This window comes from Centropristis striata, chromosome 15 (genome assembly GCF_030273125.1).
Source record: "Centropristis striata isolate RG_2023a ecotype Rhode Island chromosome 15, C.striata_1.0, whole genome shotgun sequence".
In the NCBI taxonomy this organism is placed as follows: Eukaryota; Metazoa; Chordata; class Actinopteri; order Perciformes; family Serranidae; genus Centropristis; species Centropristis striata.
The window spans coordinates 10,421,407-10,437,492 of NC_081531.1; the positions used below are offsets into that span (position 1 = coordinate 10,421,407).

Here is a 16,086-nt window from a genome sequence, read left to right on the forward strand (position 1 = left end):
TTTAAAAATATTTAGCCTTTTGTATGATCAGTTTTAAAATAACACAAATATTGCAAAGACACGTTTATGAAGGCTATACTATTATAATAATACATTTCATTACTCTGAGATGCATACAATAACATAACTACTGCAGTAATTTCCTTTTGTCTATATTCGTGTCGCTATAAACTCCATTCAGAGACAAGAAATTGCATCAGTCCAATATGTTGTTTAGTTTCTCTTGTGTGTACAAGATAAAAAGTTGAATCTCTCCTGGTCTCACCTGTATTGGTAAAATGGTTTTCCGCCAGTCTTCGGTGAGGTCCGAGTCATTAACAATGCAGTGGTGACCTGGGATGTCAGTGAGGAAAACAAGAGTGAAAGCACCAAATCCATTGGGCACGATGCTGGCAACTAGCAGGAAGAAAACCACCTGCTGGAAACGTCCCCAATGACCCAGAAAAGCTACAGTGTCAGCATAACTCTTCATAGTCGTGAAGTCCCCGTCTCTATTCTATCCGCTGTCTTCCTGCAACTGTGCCCTGTCATATATATATATATAAACTGAACCACCCCTCCACCCTGGCAAAAAAGGGAGTTGAAAAAAAATAATCCATTAAATAGATAATAACACCATCACATTCCTCCCACTCAGTCATCGAGCCACCTCCCTTACCTGGATCAGGTAACAGGTTTGCCAAGCTCTTATGCAATCAACCTTAACCCCAATCGCTCCAAGGGCCGCCCTGTATAGATCTACAGTCATGGAAAAAAATATAAGACGACCCTTTTTCTTCAATTTCTTGTTCATTTTAATGCCTGGTACAGCTAAAGGTACATTTATTTTGACAAATATAAAGATAACAAATTAAACTCTTATGAGCTATTTTTGTTATTTTTTTAGCTTTATTTGACAGTGAGAGACACAGAGTGGAAAGGTGGAACAGAAGGGAAGACATGGAGGATATCATGAACCTACCGTGAATATTTTTTTAATAAATATGTATCCTAAATATCTAAGTCCTTAGTTATGTTATCTATTTCCATTTCTTCTGAGAGATTTCAAAGGCTAGCTCTCTTTCCTAGTTTTGTTCTATGTAGTCTGTTGAGTTTTTCTTCATCAACTCCTATAGAGGGCGAAACAATGACTTTGAAACTGACCAGCATCAGAGTATTGTAAAATAGCCATCATCAAATTTTAATGATAATTAAAACATTGATTGATAACCGTGCTTTGAAAAGCTACAGTTTAGCATCATTTTTTTTACATGACAATTGCACCTTTCTTTGTCCATTATGGCTGTGTTGCATTTATCTGGACATTTGATTTGCTTTACTTAAGGTTTTGTTTATTTCAAACAAATCATTGCATTTTGTTTCTTACGTGTTTCACAGCGTCCCAATCTTTTTAGAATGGGGTTGTATATAGGGCATTGTTGTTGTTTTTTTTTTTTTTTTTAAGATTTTACAATACCATGATAATATTGATATGCATGATACTATTTTATGTTGGCAAATTAATGTTTCTGTTGATGGAACCAACTAAATAAATATTGTAGATCAAAGACAGGTAAGGATTATTTCACACAGGTTTCGAATGTTTAAGTAAACTCAGTAGAATATTCAGAATTATTTAGGCTATGATGGTTGACAAGTATGCTGATCAACCTTTTTTTTTTCATCATTGGTCATGATTACAGATTTGGCTTTTCATCTTAAAATGCTTCTTTGTGAATATGGCTACTGAATTTTTTCATAAAATGCCTGTGGGTGATTTACCTTGCACAGCAGCACGATTCTCACAATTGTACAAGGTCATCTGACAATTGTGAGATTACAAGATTGCAAATCTATCTTGCCAGGCTCCAACTAATGCACTTGAGTCGCACAATTGAAGGTTTTGACCAATCAGCGTCCTGTGAGGAGCTACGTGTTTGTGATGACAGAAAGAGGTGACCGTTTGTTCTAAACAACAATGGCTGCTCCTGAAGAGATTAACATAGACGCTGCAGAAGCATCAATTATCAGTTAGCATTTCTTCAATAAAAGCGCAGAGAACAGCACTGAAGACTTTTGCTGTTTTACCGAATGGTTTCAGCATGTGGGTTGTGTATGTGTAACTGGTAGGAGGCCCCGGGGAAGACCCAGAACACGGTGGAGGGATTATATCTCTCTCCTGGCCTGGGAACGCCTCGGGGTCCCCCAGGAGGAGCTGGACGTTGGGGAGAGGGACGTCTGGAATGCCCTGCTTAGCCTGCTGCCCCCGCGACCCGGCCCCGGATAAGCGGAAGAAAATGGATGGATGGATGGATGGATGGTTGTGTATCGGTGACAGATGACTCATCCAATTGCTTCCAAGGTTTTTTTCTTATAAGCGTCGGCCCTTGTCCAATGAAAACTTTTCAAACTGTTGAGTGCAGCAAACCCATCTGCCTGCGTCAGGGTAGTGATAAATCACAGAAGTGGTATTCATAAAATGCACCGACTTGACAGTTAGTGAACCTCATTCCAAAACGATCTGAAAAGTTGTTTTGATGAGCTCTGGAATCAACTGTATGCATGTGTGGTTTTATCTTTCATCTTTTGTGACCAACCCATCAAAGATCTAAGTGCTTGGCTCCTGCTGTCTTTCTCATCCAGACAACAATTCCAGTGCACCAGCCTATTCAATTCAATTCAACTTTATTTATAGAGCGCATTTCATGCACAAGGCAGACTCAATGTGCTTCACAATGGATATACATAATTACAGTTAAAAAACAAAACAAAACAACAGAAAATAAACAAAAACAAACAATTAGAAAAAATCAATTACAAATGAATTGAAGAGTGCAGGTAGACAAGCTATGCCATATTCACCACATACACACTTACTTACTCACACATGTGCACCCACTCCCACAACCACACATGCACACACGCACGCACACAGTTCAACCGAATGCTGTTGAAAAAAGATAGGTTTTTAATCTGTTTTTATAAATGGCTACTGATGTGGCATGTTTAACTGAGTCAGGCAGGGTGTTCCACTTTCGCGGGGCATAAACACTAAAAGCTGCTTCTCCTAGCTAGATAAACCTGTGGGATCACTGCTCAAACAGTTAAAAAACAAAACAAATACCAGAAGCTAGCAAAATTAAGTATTGAAAAGCAGATATCTAGAATAAATCAAATAATAAAAAGCTCCAATAACTCAAGGAAGAAAGGTAATCATTTGGAAAAGAAGAATACATCAAAATCCAAGGCATGACTCCTGTGCTATGTTTGGATAAAGGATGGAACACCAGGTCACCTCTTTGGACCACACGACCAGAGCTATCAAAGTCATGCTATGAACTAATCCACTGTATGGAAAGAGGCTAATGTTATCAGCCTTAATGTAGCATTGTTTATATATAAAAACCTTTAATCTTCTACTTTGCAAGGTCTTTGAACAATATTTGAATGTAAGATGTTCATGTTGTATGAATATGACTGTTAACATTAGCTTATTCTTATCATTGGGCCAAAATTGGATTTCCACGTTGTTCAAAGTCAATGACCTCTCTTTAAGTTTAGAGGTCCATCAGAAATACCTCGTCATATATATACTAACCCTGGTGAAAAATGTTATGCTTCTTTCATAAGGTACACACAATACCTTTCATGTATGAGCTTAAATGCCGTACTAGTATACCCTACATTTGCAATGATTTAATTAATACTTGAAAAGTGAGATTTTAAATCTGGAAATGTAAAAAAGAGAATCTTAAAATTATCCATTGTTATCAACTATATCATAAGGTGTGCCATTAGAGATCTTTTATGAAATTGTTTGGGGTAGTGGTAGTTTACTTTCACATCCTGTTGTCTTAGAGAGGAGTACAGTACTGTTATCAATATATTTAGTAGAAAAACTTCCACTTTCTGGTGTTTCTTTTCGAGCGATGCAGGGACACCTCATCCTGTTACAGAGATGCAAATAGCATACTGCAGAAATATTCAAATACAATAGGTGAAAATAACATATTTTGCGGCATGAGAAAAAACTACATGGTTTCTGTTCCAAACTGCATGGGATTAGTATAAAGTGGGCATGTTAAAATAGTGATATGACTTCTTTAGCATTTGAAAGCCACAATATAGCACTTGGATTTTAACTTTTACCTGAAACAAAATACTATGGTGTATATTATTAAAATGTTTGTGTAGCAGGATTTGAAATCGGAAAATAAAAACTCTGATGACTAGTGGCAGTATCAACAAAAGAACACTATGACACACAGCAGTATATAGTTTCAGTTATGGAAAATTGTAATTCTACAGCATACAATGACATTTTAGAAAACTGTGTGCTTCCAACTTGTGAAAAGGATTTTTTCTGTTTCAGCATGTCAGTGCCCCAATTCAGCAAGCCAGGCCCTAAAGTCTAACATACATACATAAAAAGTATGATAAGACTCACCACAAGAAGCGAAGAACGACTGTTGTGGTTCTGATGCTACTGGTTATCAGATCAAAGTCATTGTGGTAAAAGTTTCTTTTCCTCATCAGCCTGCAAGACACAAAACCTCAGGTTTTGACAGAAGTCAAAGTTGCAACATGTAACAAGTCGTCATAAAATCTGTCAAAGTTTTTCAAAACCAACTTTTTTCAAATTAATTTTGCCCACCCAATCACTTCCATTGGAAATGCATCAGAGAACTTGTAGTAATTGCTCTTTTTGTTTGGTCTGACTGATGAATCTGCCTTAGTATTCAACAAATAGACAGAATGTACAATAAAACAGACACGTGCAATACAACTAATATGTACAAGACATACTGTCTACCTCGTCAATAACATGGTAGCATTTTCAGGGGTCAGTGTCTCATTAGAGCGGTCACCCATTGATCGGAAGGTCAGTGGTTCGATCCCAGACCATGGCAGCCAAATACCAAAAGTACCTTTGGGCAAGATACTGAACCCCACATGGCTCCCGATGCTGCGTTCATAGGTGTATGAATGAACTCCCAATGTGTGGCAGGTGGCACCAGGGTCCCCTGGTAGCCTCGGCCACCAGCATGAATGAGAGTGTGAACGGGAATGACCACAGTCTGTAGTGTAAATCGATTTGAATAAAAGCGCTATAAAAGTGCAGTCCATTTACCATTTATTTTTATATTTATTTACTACATCAGTGTTCTAACATATTTAAAAAAAGTTTTACTCATGTTTGTTTTGTGTTATGATTGTTTTAACTATGCACCTTATGCAGTGGCACTCTTAATTTCATTGTAAAGTTGACCTTTTTATGACAATAAAGTATTTGATTTGATGGGTTCAGGGGGAAGGTTTCACACAGATAATGTAGATTGGACTGTAGTGGAGTGAGGACTTGTTCGTGCTTTTAGATTTTAGAAAACACATTCCTTAACATCAACTAATACAAGATGCTACTCTACCTTGAGTAATGTGTAAGGAGTACAACCTCCCACCAGAGAGAGCTGCAGAGCAGGCCAGGCAGGGAGACAGCCAGCAGAGGAGAGTTTATGTGCATTAAAGAGTAAGCAAAGCATGGCAGCATCATGTGGCCAAATGCAAAACAAGACGCACACCAAGTGATGAGAACAGGACTCGCACACACTCAGTCAAGATCTCTGTTCCTGCAGAGAGATTGGCATGATTATCACTGATAGGTGTTTCTAATATTTTGTTCACCTGTATTTTATCAATAAGGGGAGGATATGGTAAATAACAGAAGCACCTCCATATAACATAAAACAATTCATCACCACCACAACCTACATCCTTCAAAATGATAAACAATTTGAATCAGCACATCTCTAAAACAGACTGATTGTGACTGACCGTTATAGTAGAGTGCTTTACTTTTCAGTGTACTGAAAAAACTGTAAATGGACATCACAGAAAAAGAGGACACATTAAAGACTGACTGTGGGATCCAGAATGTATCCTTGCAGAAGACAAGAGCAGAAATGGGACTGCTGTACACTTGGAAATCCTGATGTGAGGAGACACATTAGGGTCAGGAAAGTACCCACAGAAGAATTTTAGGATGCAAAATAGAAAGAGTGGTGGTGATTCTTTAGTCTCCAAAAATGAAAACAATCATCGTAAGTCTACCACTAGATGTTGCTGTTTCACTTGTCTATACTGTACTATATTCTTAAATCTGCATATGGCAGTTGTTTGAGACCAGTTTGCCCCTAACATACTTCGATACACTGCAAGGTGTTTTCTTAACTATTCTGTTCTGTAGGAGCCTCAGTGGTAAGTAGCAAAGGGAGTATCAAACCGAACCCTTGTGAGGAACACATATAGTTAAGAGATGAAGACAAGAGGGATTAAAAGAATATGGTAAAGAGCCTTAGCTTTCCATTACACCATCAGTCATCCACTACTAATGGAGTTAATCTACACCACACAGTAGCACCTCCCTTGCTTTTTTCTGCATTTTCTCTCTTCCTTCTTCCTCCTCTTCATATCACACTTTGGCACTCTTATCCCTTTTCTTTAACTATGTATACGTAGTGTATATATCCCTTTTGTTCTCATCTTTTCACCCACAATTTTTTCTTTCATTCTTTCTTTCTCTGTATTTTCCTATCAGCTGCACTTTCTCAAGCAGAGGCCCCATTTCGTCAAAATCCAAGGTACGTTCAAATAATAGCAAGTGTACAAATCTATTGTACTGATCTACAAAGCACATGTGTTTAGGACGGTTCTGTTTATAGTCAATGGAATTTGAAATGTTAAAAACAAATCTTTTGTCTTTGTTATGACACATGTACGTGACCACCCTGCATTAGTTGCATGTAAATTTCTTGTGATACTCTCGTCTCTCAGGAATATTGTGCAGTGGTAGTATAAATCATTAAATAAATCAACTACAGCACCGCTACTTGAGTTCCTACTGCAGTTGTTACTTCTGCTCTTCTTATATAAATACTAGGCGTGTCACAATTTTAATCCTGAACTGAAAATCAATAGAAATAAACTTTCAATTTCAATTATTTAAATCAGAAGCATTATCTGTGAAATCAAAAGTGTGGTAGCCTACATTCATGAAAAATATGGCAGTTGTATCACACTTGACACATTTGACCTATGTTTTAAAGAATTGAAATGTGAATGAAAAGTGTCAGGACAAAAAAATGTATCTGTTCATCTTTACAAATAAAGTCTCAATAGTCTAACAGTGACATAGTTGCCATTGTTGATTAAACAAAAAAAGTTGAAATCAAATACTGAATCTGATCATAACCTTGAAAGTCTAATCAGATTGTGGATTTGGAGAATTGTGACACCCCTAATAAATACTACCAGTACCATAACTACAGACACTAACCTCTATTCATTCTGCTTCAATTTCCCATAATTGATGCCCTCAAGATCTGACCATGGAAACTCAGGTGGAAACACAGCGAGTGAAAACTGTGGTATATGCGCTCGGCAGAATCCCGCTTCTTTTTCTTCTTCTGTACCTTTTCGTGTGCTCCCTTGACATTTTAAGCTCTGCTTTCCAACTAGCTGGAGGTAAGCAAAATCATAATCATCATCTTTCATCAACCTTTCAACTTGGCAACTTACATTGTTATTAGGATATGCTTGAATAGCTACATAAGTGGTATATTAGACATGTAATTATATGTTTAATTTACTGTTAATTATGCTCAGCTTGATTTTAAATGTTAAAGCTGTCTGCCTCCACCTTCCAGGCAGGGTGGCAGGAGATATCTTCCAGGAAAACTCCATCCTGTCCAACCCTGTGGCTGGGTTGGTGGTGGGAATTCTGGTGACGGTGTTAGTTCAGAGCTCCTCCACTTCTACCTCCATTATAGTCAGCCTGGTCTCTTCTGGATGTGAGTCAAAGTATTAACAATTCTACAACAATGTTAGTTACAGGTAATATACTGCAATTAAATGACAGCACTTCAATTAATCAACATTTACGCAATTTATGTCTTTTGGTACAGTGCTGGATGTCCAGTCAGCCATTCCTATTATAATGGGCTCCAACATTGGAACATCAGTCACTAATACCATTGTTGCTCTAATGCAGGCTGCAGAGAGAGACGAGTTTGAAAGGTATACCTGTTTGTCTGTGCTGTAGGAAATGTTTATAGTTATGTTTTGCTAAAAATAACATATGAAATTGGTTTCATTCAAGGGCATTTGCTGGAGCTACAGTGCATGACTGTTTCAACTGGTTGTCAGTTTTGGTGCTCCTCCCTCTGGAAGCTGTGAGTGGGATGTTGAGGCGACTGTCACAGGCCGTAGTCGAGAAACTTCAGCTCAGTACTGGAGAAGAAGCTCCTGAACTACTTAAAGTTCTCACTGAGCCACTTACTAAAATGATAATCCAGGTAATGTGCTGCATACTTCCAGGAAATATTTTTACTAGACAATACAAGTGTTTGTCCATATTGAAACTGTCCACGAGTCAATACTAACATTAAATATGGAGCTTCTTTTTTGATTGTAATGTTAATTGTAAATGTATGTACCCTTGTCTTGTGCCTTAAATCTTTGTATTTGTTGAAGTTGGATTGAGTTACTGTGATGCAAGACCAACTTCAGACTAGATCGTCATCATCATCATCATTCAGAGGATACTTCAGTAATGAAGAGCAGAGACATAGAAAACCCAATTTGTGAAGAAAACAGTCCATAGGAAGTAACCAACAGATGCTCTTCAGAACAGACAATAGAAAAAATAGCAAAAAAACAAATAGTAAAAAAAAGGCATCAGCTCTAAAATGAAAAACTAGTCTCCAATTTAAATTGAAAACTGGCCTAAAATACAATTAGCACACCCAACCAGGTAAAGAAAACAGAGAAAATAGGCTCTTACTAATTATCACCTGTTAAATTGATTTTTTTCCAAATGTCTCTACATAAGTGTAATGTATACAGCAGCCAGAATAAACGCCCAAACTTGCAAGTTGGTTATGAAATAAGTAAAAAATGCATGGTTTACGGAGCTGGTAGGTAACGTTACCATCACTTTATTTAGTGGGAAACCTCTTTAGACAACCATTTTGAACCATTTTTGATGTTTTTTTTTTTTTACAACCATGTGTCATCCCCCAGAAATGATCTTGCAACCTCCTTGGGGGTCCCAAATCCAAGAACCAGAACCACTACTTTAGACAATAAACTGCAGATTAATTCTCCCTGTGCAGCTGGATCAGTCAGTCATTACAGCCATCGCTACAGGAGATCAGAGTGTGAGGAACAAGAGTCTGGTGAAGCACTGGTGTCAAAGCACAACCATGAAGGTAATGCTGTGATACAATTTGTCCACCTTACTGCTCGTCTCTGTCTCACATTTAGTTGGCTGAAAGACACTGTATCATGGTAATATATTGAATGTGCAAAACTAAACGTGTACAATACATGTTATGACTGTCACTGCTGCATATGGACATTTTGAAATTGTTCCTTCCATCTCTTTGCCTCAGTCTGCGCTCTACCTGTTTATCATTGCTGACAGGACAATGAAACATCTTGGGGAACGCACAACCTTTCAGAACATACACAGAAATGTATGCCATTTTGACAGTTTGACAGCATGACATCTCTCCTCTCTCATACTCTACTTTTTCATGTGTTTTAATCACTTGTGCATCAATCACTAATCATTAAAATCTACAAACAAAACCCACTGATTACTAAGTTTAAAGTTTTGTCTCAGAGAGTAGCTCTGCTCCGTCTGCATCTTGATACTTATATTGTGTTTTCACTCAAACTATCTTATTCTCTACATCAAATGCCCAGGTAGACATCTCTTTGTGGACTGCTCTTTGTCAGACTTGGCCATAGGTCTGATCCTTCTGGCTTGCTCCCTGTTGGTGCTGTGCAGCTGTCTGATACTGCTGGTTAAACTGCTCAACTCCCTGCTGAAAGGCCAGGTGGCCAATGTTATTAATAAAGTTGTTAATACAGGTAATGCATATGAGGAATATTTTCCCCTACTTAGACCATAGCTAAGCCCACATCTTTTTCATATATCCTAACCTAAAATGTATCTTAAATTGAATCTTAGTTTTAAACAATGATAAGATTCCCTCCTCTGTCCCATCTTGTAGATTTCCCCTTCCCTTTTACCTGGCTGGCAGGTTACCTGGCTCTATGTGTGGGAGCAGGCATGACCTTTTTGGTTCAGAGTAGTTCCGTCTTCACATCTGCCATCACTCCTCTCATCGGTAACACACACAAAATCCTAAAAATATCTTGAGTTGACTGACTTTTTTGCCAACCAAACTGAACACTGCATTACAATTTTACAATTTTATTTAATATGTATTATACAAGGAAATATGTCTGTTGGTAAAGAGACACTCAGTGTTCCCCTTTTTTGTCCACTGTCCACTACAACAATAAATGAATTACAACCTCAGTGTTTTTACAGTAACATGCAGCACTTTCATGCTAGCTTGGTGAGCATTAACAGGACTGGAGCAGATAATGGCCTTGAAATCATTAATGTCCAAGTTTTCTTGTTTGGTAAAGTTTCCAATGAATCATATAACGCCATCAACTGTAAAACCCTCACAACTCTTGATTCCTGAAAGAGATAGGAGGTTCCCTTGCCTAAGTTAAACCTAAAGCATGACTTCATAACTCTATTAAAGCTAGGTTACCTATTAACATTTTTGAAGTCCTATTTTGACCTTTCTGTAAGCCTATTACTGATTTATTTTTGCAGACTGCAGCTGGAACGGTTTCTTTTTTATGTTGAGCTTGTGTTTTGACCTCTTGTTTTGTTTCTTTTATTCTGTTTTAAGTTGAATTTAGAACAATCTAGATTTTGTTACAAGCCAAACTAAAGCTATTGTACTTTGACTGTTGTACAATTTGTTAATCATACTATGAACCCTCAGGGATTGGTGTGATCAGTATAGAAAGAGCCTACCCTTTAACTCTGGGGTCCAACCTTGGAACCACTACAACAGCTACACTGGCAGCCCTGGCTAGTCCTGGAGAAAAGCTAGCTGCCGCCACACAGGTACACACACACAAACGTACATAAACACAGATTCCCAAGATGTATCAAGTGCAAACACATAATACATAATGAACATTATAGCCGTGTTTCCCCAGCAACTTCATACAGTGGCCTTGTAAACAGCCTCATACACCATGACAGCCATCTACCAACTGGAGTTCTTAGTTTTACACAATTGTAAATTAAACCTTTTTGTGTTTTGGACTGTTATGGGTTATGGTATACGGTTATGGAAATAATGAGATGGAAATGTTTGTGTGTTTATTGGAATTTTTAGCCCGCTCAGCAAACTTTTGTAAATGTATGTTTTTACTTTTCCTGTATGACTACACTTTCTGCCATACTTTATTTTCATCTCCTCTTTTGTTGCAGGTTGCTTTGTGTCATTTTTTCTTTAACCTCTTTGGTATCATGTTGTGGTATCCCATGCCAGCCACTCGCTTACCAATACGTATGGCCCGTGCCCTTGGCAAATGCACTGCCAGGTGGGTTACCAACAGTTTGTTTCTGCTCAAAACAATGAAATTTCTTCTGACAGTAGCTAAACCATCAAGAGAAATAGTAAGATATAGGATAAACTTACATAAATTACACATACACAGGTACCGCTGGTTTGCAGTTTTGTACCTTCTCCTCTGCTTCGTGCTACTCCCATCCCTGGTGTTTGCCCTCTCCATGGCTGGGTGGAAGGTGATGATCGGGATTGGTGTACCAGTCATTATGGCGATTATATCTGGTGCTGCATTAAACGCACTCCAGGCGTACAGACCTGATTGTTTGCCACTTAGACTGCAGAACTGGGACTTTCTTCCTGCTTGGATGACCTCGCTGCAGCCCCTTGATGACCTCATCACCAGGGTGACCCTGTGGTGTCGTCAGGGAAGAGGTAAATATAAAAAATGAGATTGATTAAATTAGTTATCTAAATAATTTACTGTGGGAATCAAATGTCTTTCTGTCCCCTCTCACCTAGTATTGTAATACAAACTCAAACACATTCTGTTGTTTTGTATTACGGCTGATTTACCTCGTCCTGGTTGCTGTTCCTGACACTGACCCTCCTCTCTGTGTTGTGTTCCTGCAGGTTGGAGTTGCAAGGGAAATGATGAACCAGTAACAATACTGGAGGGCATCAGTGTCAACCCTGAGAGAAAAGTCAGAGAGAACACTAAGCAGGGTGAAGGACAGGAGGCTGATAACAGCTGGCAGAAACAAGGAAAACCAGAGAAATCTGGATGCTGTGATCTACAACACAACGAGGAAAATTACAGATACAATACAGCAACCAATATGTCTTCAGACAATAATGCATTAAGTTTGCCTACAGTGTGGTCCAAAAAGAAGCACACAAATTTCAACATTGAACTAAGCAGCACTCACTTGTAGTAGTAGTGCTACAATATAGTGTCTGAAGTGTGCTAGATTCTGCACGAATTTAAAGACATAAAACGTTTTCAAGTACTATACTGACAAAGAGCAAATATGTAAATTGCCAACAACTCATTGAACTGTGAGACAAACTGCTGTTAATTTATGGCAGAAGGTCTGCTTTCAAATAAGTACACAGTCCGTATGCATAGTTAATAAACAGCTTGTTGATTTCTTACCACCAAAGAAAGGTTAAATTACTAACAGGCTGGCTTATAGTTAACATTACTGATGCAAGAGGACTTAGTGAATTCAAATTTTCCTGGACTTTGAAGGTTCAGACAACTCTATTAACACAAGCCAAGCAGTTTTGAGTCCCGATTATTTTTTTTCCATCATTTTAAATTGTGGCCAAATCTCTACTACAATCCAAATATCTTTCTACTACTCCTGCTACAATCACCACCAAATTTGGTAATGAATATCTCCATATGGCAAGAGAATTGTTTGCTATAGCTGGCCATGTATAGCAGGGTTTGTATTAGAAAATTCTTTCTGATGAATGCTTGGTGCTATTGGAACCACATTTGTAGGTATGATGTCTGAGTGGTCATTACAAGGTTGGAGCAATTTGCCAAATAAATATATAAAGAAAGGAATCTCTGTCAGTTTGTCTATGTATGTATGAGTGTCATTGGCATATCAACAACCTTTCATCAAAACAACTTCACATTTGGTGATGAGTCTATTAATGAGGACCCAAGGGAGTGCACTGTTGAGGGTGAAGTTGTTTGGATCAGTGGTTCTCATACCACAGTTCTTGACAACAGTGCAAGCGGCACTTCTGGAGAACGAGCAATCCAAACGGCTATGACTCAACAATGCTGCAAACAGCGATACAGAGAGCTAAGTAAACAGTTTGTTTTAAAGGAGCATGTGCTCTGAATGGCCATCCCTCTAAACAGCACTAGACTAGTTAAAAATGTTATAAGCTAAAGTCAGGTTTTGACAGGCAAATCAAAGAAATAAACTTAGGTCTGAAATTAATATAGTACCCTATCATTAAAAAAATATATTTTTTAGCTTCACATTTGGCAAAGATTGAAACACGGATGTTAAACGTACACTACTTATGTGAGAATGTGTTTGAAAATTACAAACATCTATGTTGGGGAAAAATGAGCTACTAAAACATGAAACACTTGCCGATTAATAAACGTGGTAATTTATGGTGCTGAGGCAGAGAGACAGAATAAAGCTGTGGTTTCTAACTGTCAGTAACACACATTATTTCTGAGTAAGGTATAGTAAATGGTTTTAAAGGAAGTGTTCATTTCTTCATGTGTCAATTGCAGAAATACAGCACCTCTAATCTTCAGGCAGGTTCACAACGTGCATAAAGCAGAGTTAAAGATATAAAACATTAAAAGGTGTATTTGTGTTGGTATTAGAACTATTTGTTTTATCAGTTAAGTCAGGTAAAGCATGTGTGTGCAAAGTGTACAATATAGTGAAAAAATGAGCAGTATCCTCTGCTCTGAAACGCTGGGGGCATGTCCACTGAAGGCAGTGAAACCTGATATCTGATATCCAACTTCTCTGGATACTTTCTACTGCTGTCACACTGGCTCTCTGTCGAACAAACTACAGAGAATGAATGTGTTTCCGTCTGGGTGGTCTGCAGTGCAGAGATCTGCTCTCATGTTGGATACAGTCCCGATGTCTTTGGTGCGGAGGTCCTTGTGACCACCCGTAGGCAATACCGGTGTATTTTTTTTTTTTTTTTTTTTTTTTTTTTTTTTTTTTTTTTTTAGGTACAGCATAAAATGCTCCAGAATTAGTGCGTATGTGGGATATTACTTAAGACATTGTAATCTTTCGTTGCTACGTCCACTGACACAAGGAAACGTTAGCTTCAGCAAACGTTATAAGTAAATGTTAGCCACCGTTGGAAAAGATACATACGTACATAGTGATGGGGGCGGAATTATGAAAAGGAAGCTCCAGTGTGTCAACAAGCCATGATTTTATGCCCTAGTTTAACTGCAAAATTCACTCATGTTTACATGTTTTCAGCTATTATTTGTACCATGTAAAACATGTAGAAATCACTGTAGTTTAGTTTGACAAAGAGTAGAGATTAAAAATTCACACTTGTAAGTTTACTGTGCAATACAGTAGAGTAAATACCTCTGTACTGTTTTTTTAGTTACTGTAAGCGCTCTGCAGTTATATATAAGCACTGGTATCAAAGGTGACCTTTCCTCAACAGCCTTTGAAAACTAAATTATCTTCAGTAAAACACAGTGAAAGGTCACACATAAAAGCTTACATTAATCTGTGTATTCAAGAGCAAAACATAAATCAGGAAGTCAGTGTAGAAAAGGCAACACTACACACAAGTAAATCCATTTAAAAGATTATATACATTAACATGACTTTTTTTTTAATTCAACAAATATCTGGATATGATGATGCAACTTAAATTATCCCAACACAACTGTGTTCACTACTTTAATATAAGTAAAACTGGTGAATTGCAAACACATACAAGTGGTTCACATGCAGTAACTGTTTAGTTGTATGTAGGTATTATTATCGATTATTGTGCCGATTATTTTCTCGAATAATTGTTGAAAGATATTCATTATGGTATAAAACAGAGAAAACCAGGAAATCTCATTTGAGAGGAGGGATTAGATTCATCTTTGCATGAAGTCGTTGATATTTTAGAAGTCAGTATGACAATTATTCATTTTGCTATGTGTGCCTTTGCCCTGGACCAATCACACTGTGGTACTTGTAAAAGGAATATGGCGCAGAGAAACTTCAAATCTGCATAAACTAAAACAAAGTTTCCAAGAGCTGCCAATTTAAGGCATTAGAAACAGCAGTAAATCTGCACCAAAGACTTGCCGCACATTAAACTTTGTTATGTTAGACTATATCTATAGTTTGTGTCAGCAGTCTTAATCTGTGTACTGACAGTTGTTCACTTTGTTCACTGGCCAGCTGTGGGCGAGAAAACAATAACCGCTTCCTTGATTCTTATCATCCAAAATAAAAAACAAAACAAAAAGACAAGAGCAGCAACCTGTCTTCTGTCACTGGAAGATTCACAGATCATTCTTAAACCGCCACAACCGAAACATCGCACATTTGTGAAGATGGTGAGTGACAAGTTTTCATTTTAAACTTGTGCTGCGATGAGCTGAAGTGAGCAGAAATATTGTAGCTGGGTATTGTTTTCCATGATTTATAGTTTGTGGTGAGTAGAAATTCTGAGAGGATATAAAATTATTATCTGTTTTCTGAACAAGTCCACATGTGCTATTTATATTGTTACATATCTTTTCTTTTTTACAATTTACTCAAACTTAGTTATAGTATACAACTTAAATCAAATAACAAAAATGAAATATAACACTCAAAATAACATTTTGGTTTGTGTTTTAGAACGGAAAAATAATGATTTCCATCTACATGCTCTTCACGGCTCTGGCAACCACAGCTCAGGCAAAAGGTACATTTAAGGGTAACTTACATTACTGTAGTTAACTGTATGGACATTATTTTTCTCAATACTTGAAGAATAGTAGAACAAAGCTGTTACAAAAATAGCTGTATTCAGAAAGGTGAACTACAAAGTAAGTTTGGCCTAATGTTTCTTTACATTAAAGGTATGATTCTGGCAGAAAAATGAAATGAAAAAATATCACAATATAATGATCTCAATAATCTAT

The 16,086-nt window shown here is 37.6% G+C and overlaps 1 protein-coding gene and 1 pseudogene across 6 annotated transcripts in view; one reads left to right on the forward strand and one right to left on the reverse strand.

Annotated features, from left to right (window-relative positions):
* Positions 1–16,086, reverse strand: part of LOC131986274 (solute carrier family 22 member 4-like) — a 65,911-nt gene that overhangs the window by 11,736 nt on the left and 38,089 nt on the right. The window contains exons 2-6 of one of the 6 annotated variants that reach the window (XM_059351147.1): positions 12,003–12,119; positions 11,603–11,839; positions 7,676–7,820; positions 7,313–7,490; positions 266–4,516 (exon numbers count right to left, since the gene is read on the reverse strand). In XM_059351147.1, coding sequence (XP_059207130.1) covers positions 266–472 — 207 coding nt within the window. In that variant the 5' untranslated portion in view covers positions 473–4,516; positions 7,313–7,490; positions 7,676–7,820; positions 11,603–11,839; positions 12,003–12,119. Of the gene's footprint in view, positions 1–265; positions 5,607–5,897; positions 6,312–7,312; positions 7,495–7,625; positions 7,821–11,558; positions 11,840–12,002; positions 12,120–16,086 lie in introns of those variants that run through there. The other 5 variants (XM_059351145.1, XM_059351144.1, XM_059351146.1 and 2 more) reach the window with 5 other exon arrangements.
* Positions 7,365–12,361, forward strand: LOC131986982 (sodium-dependent phosphate transport protein 2A-like; annotated as a pseudogene).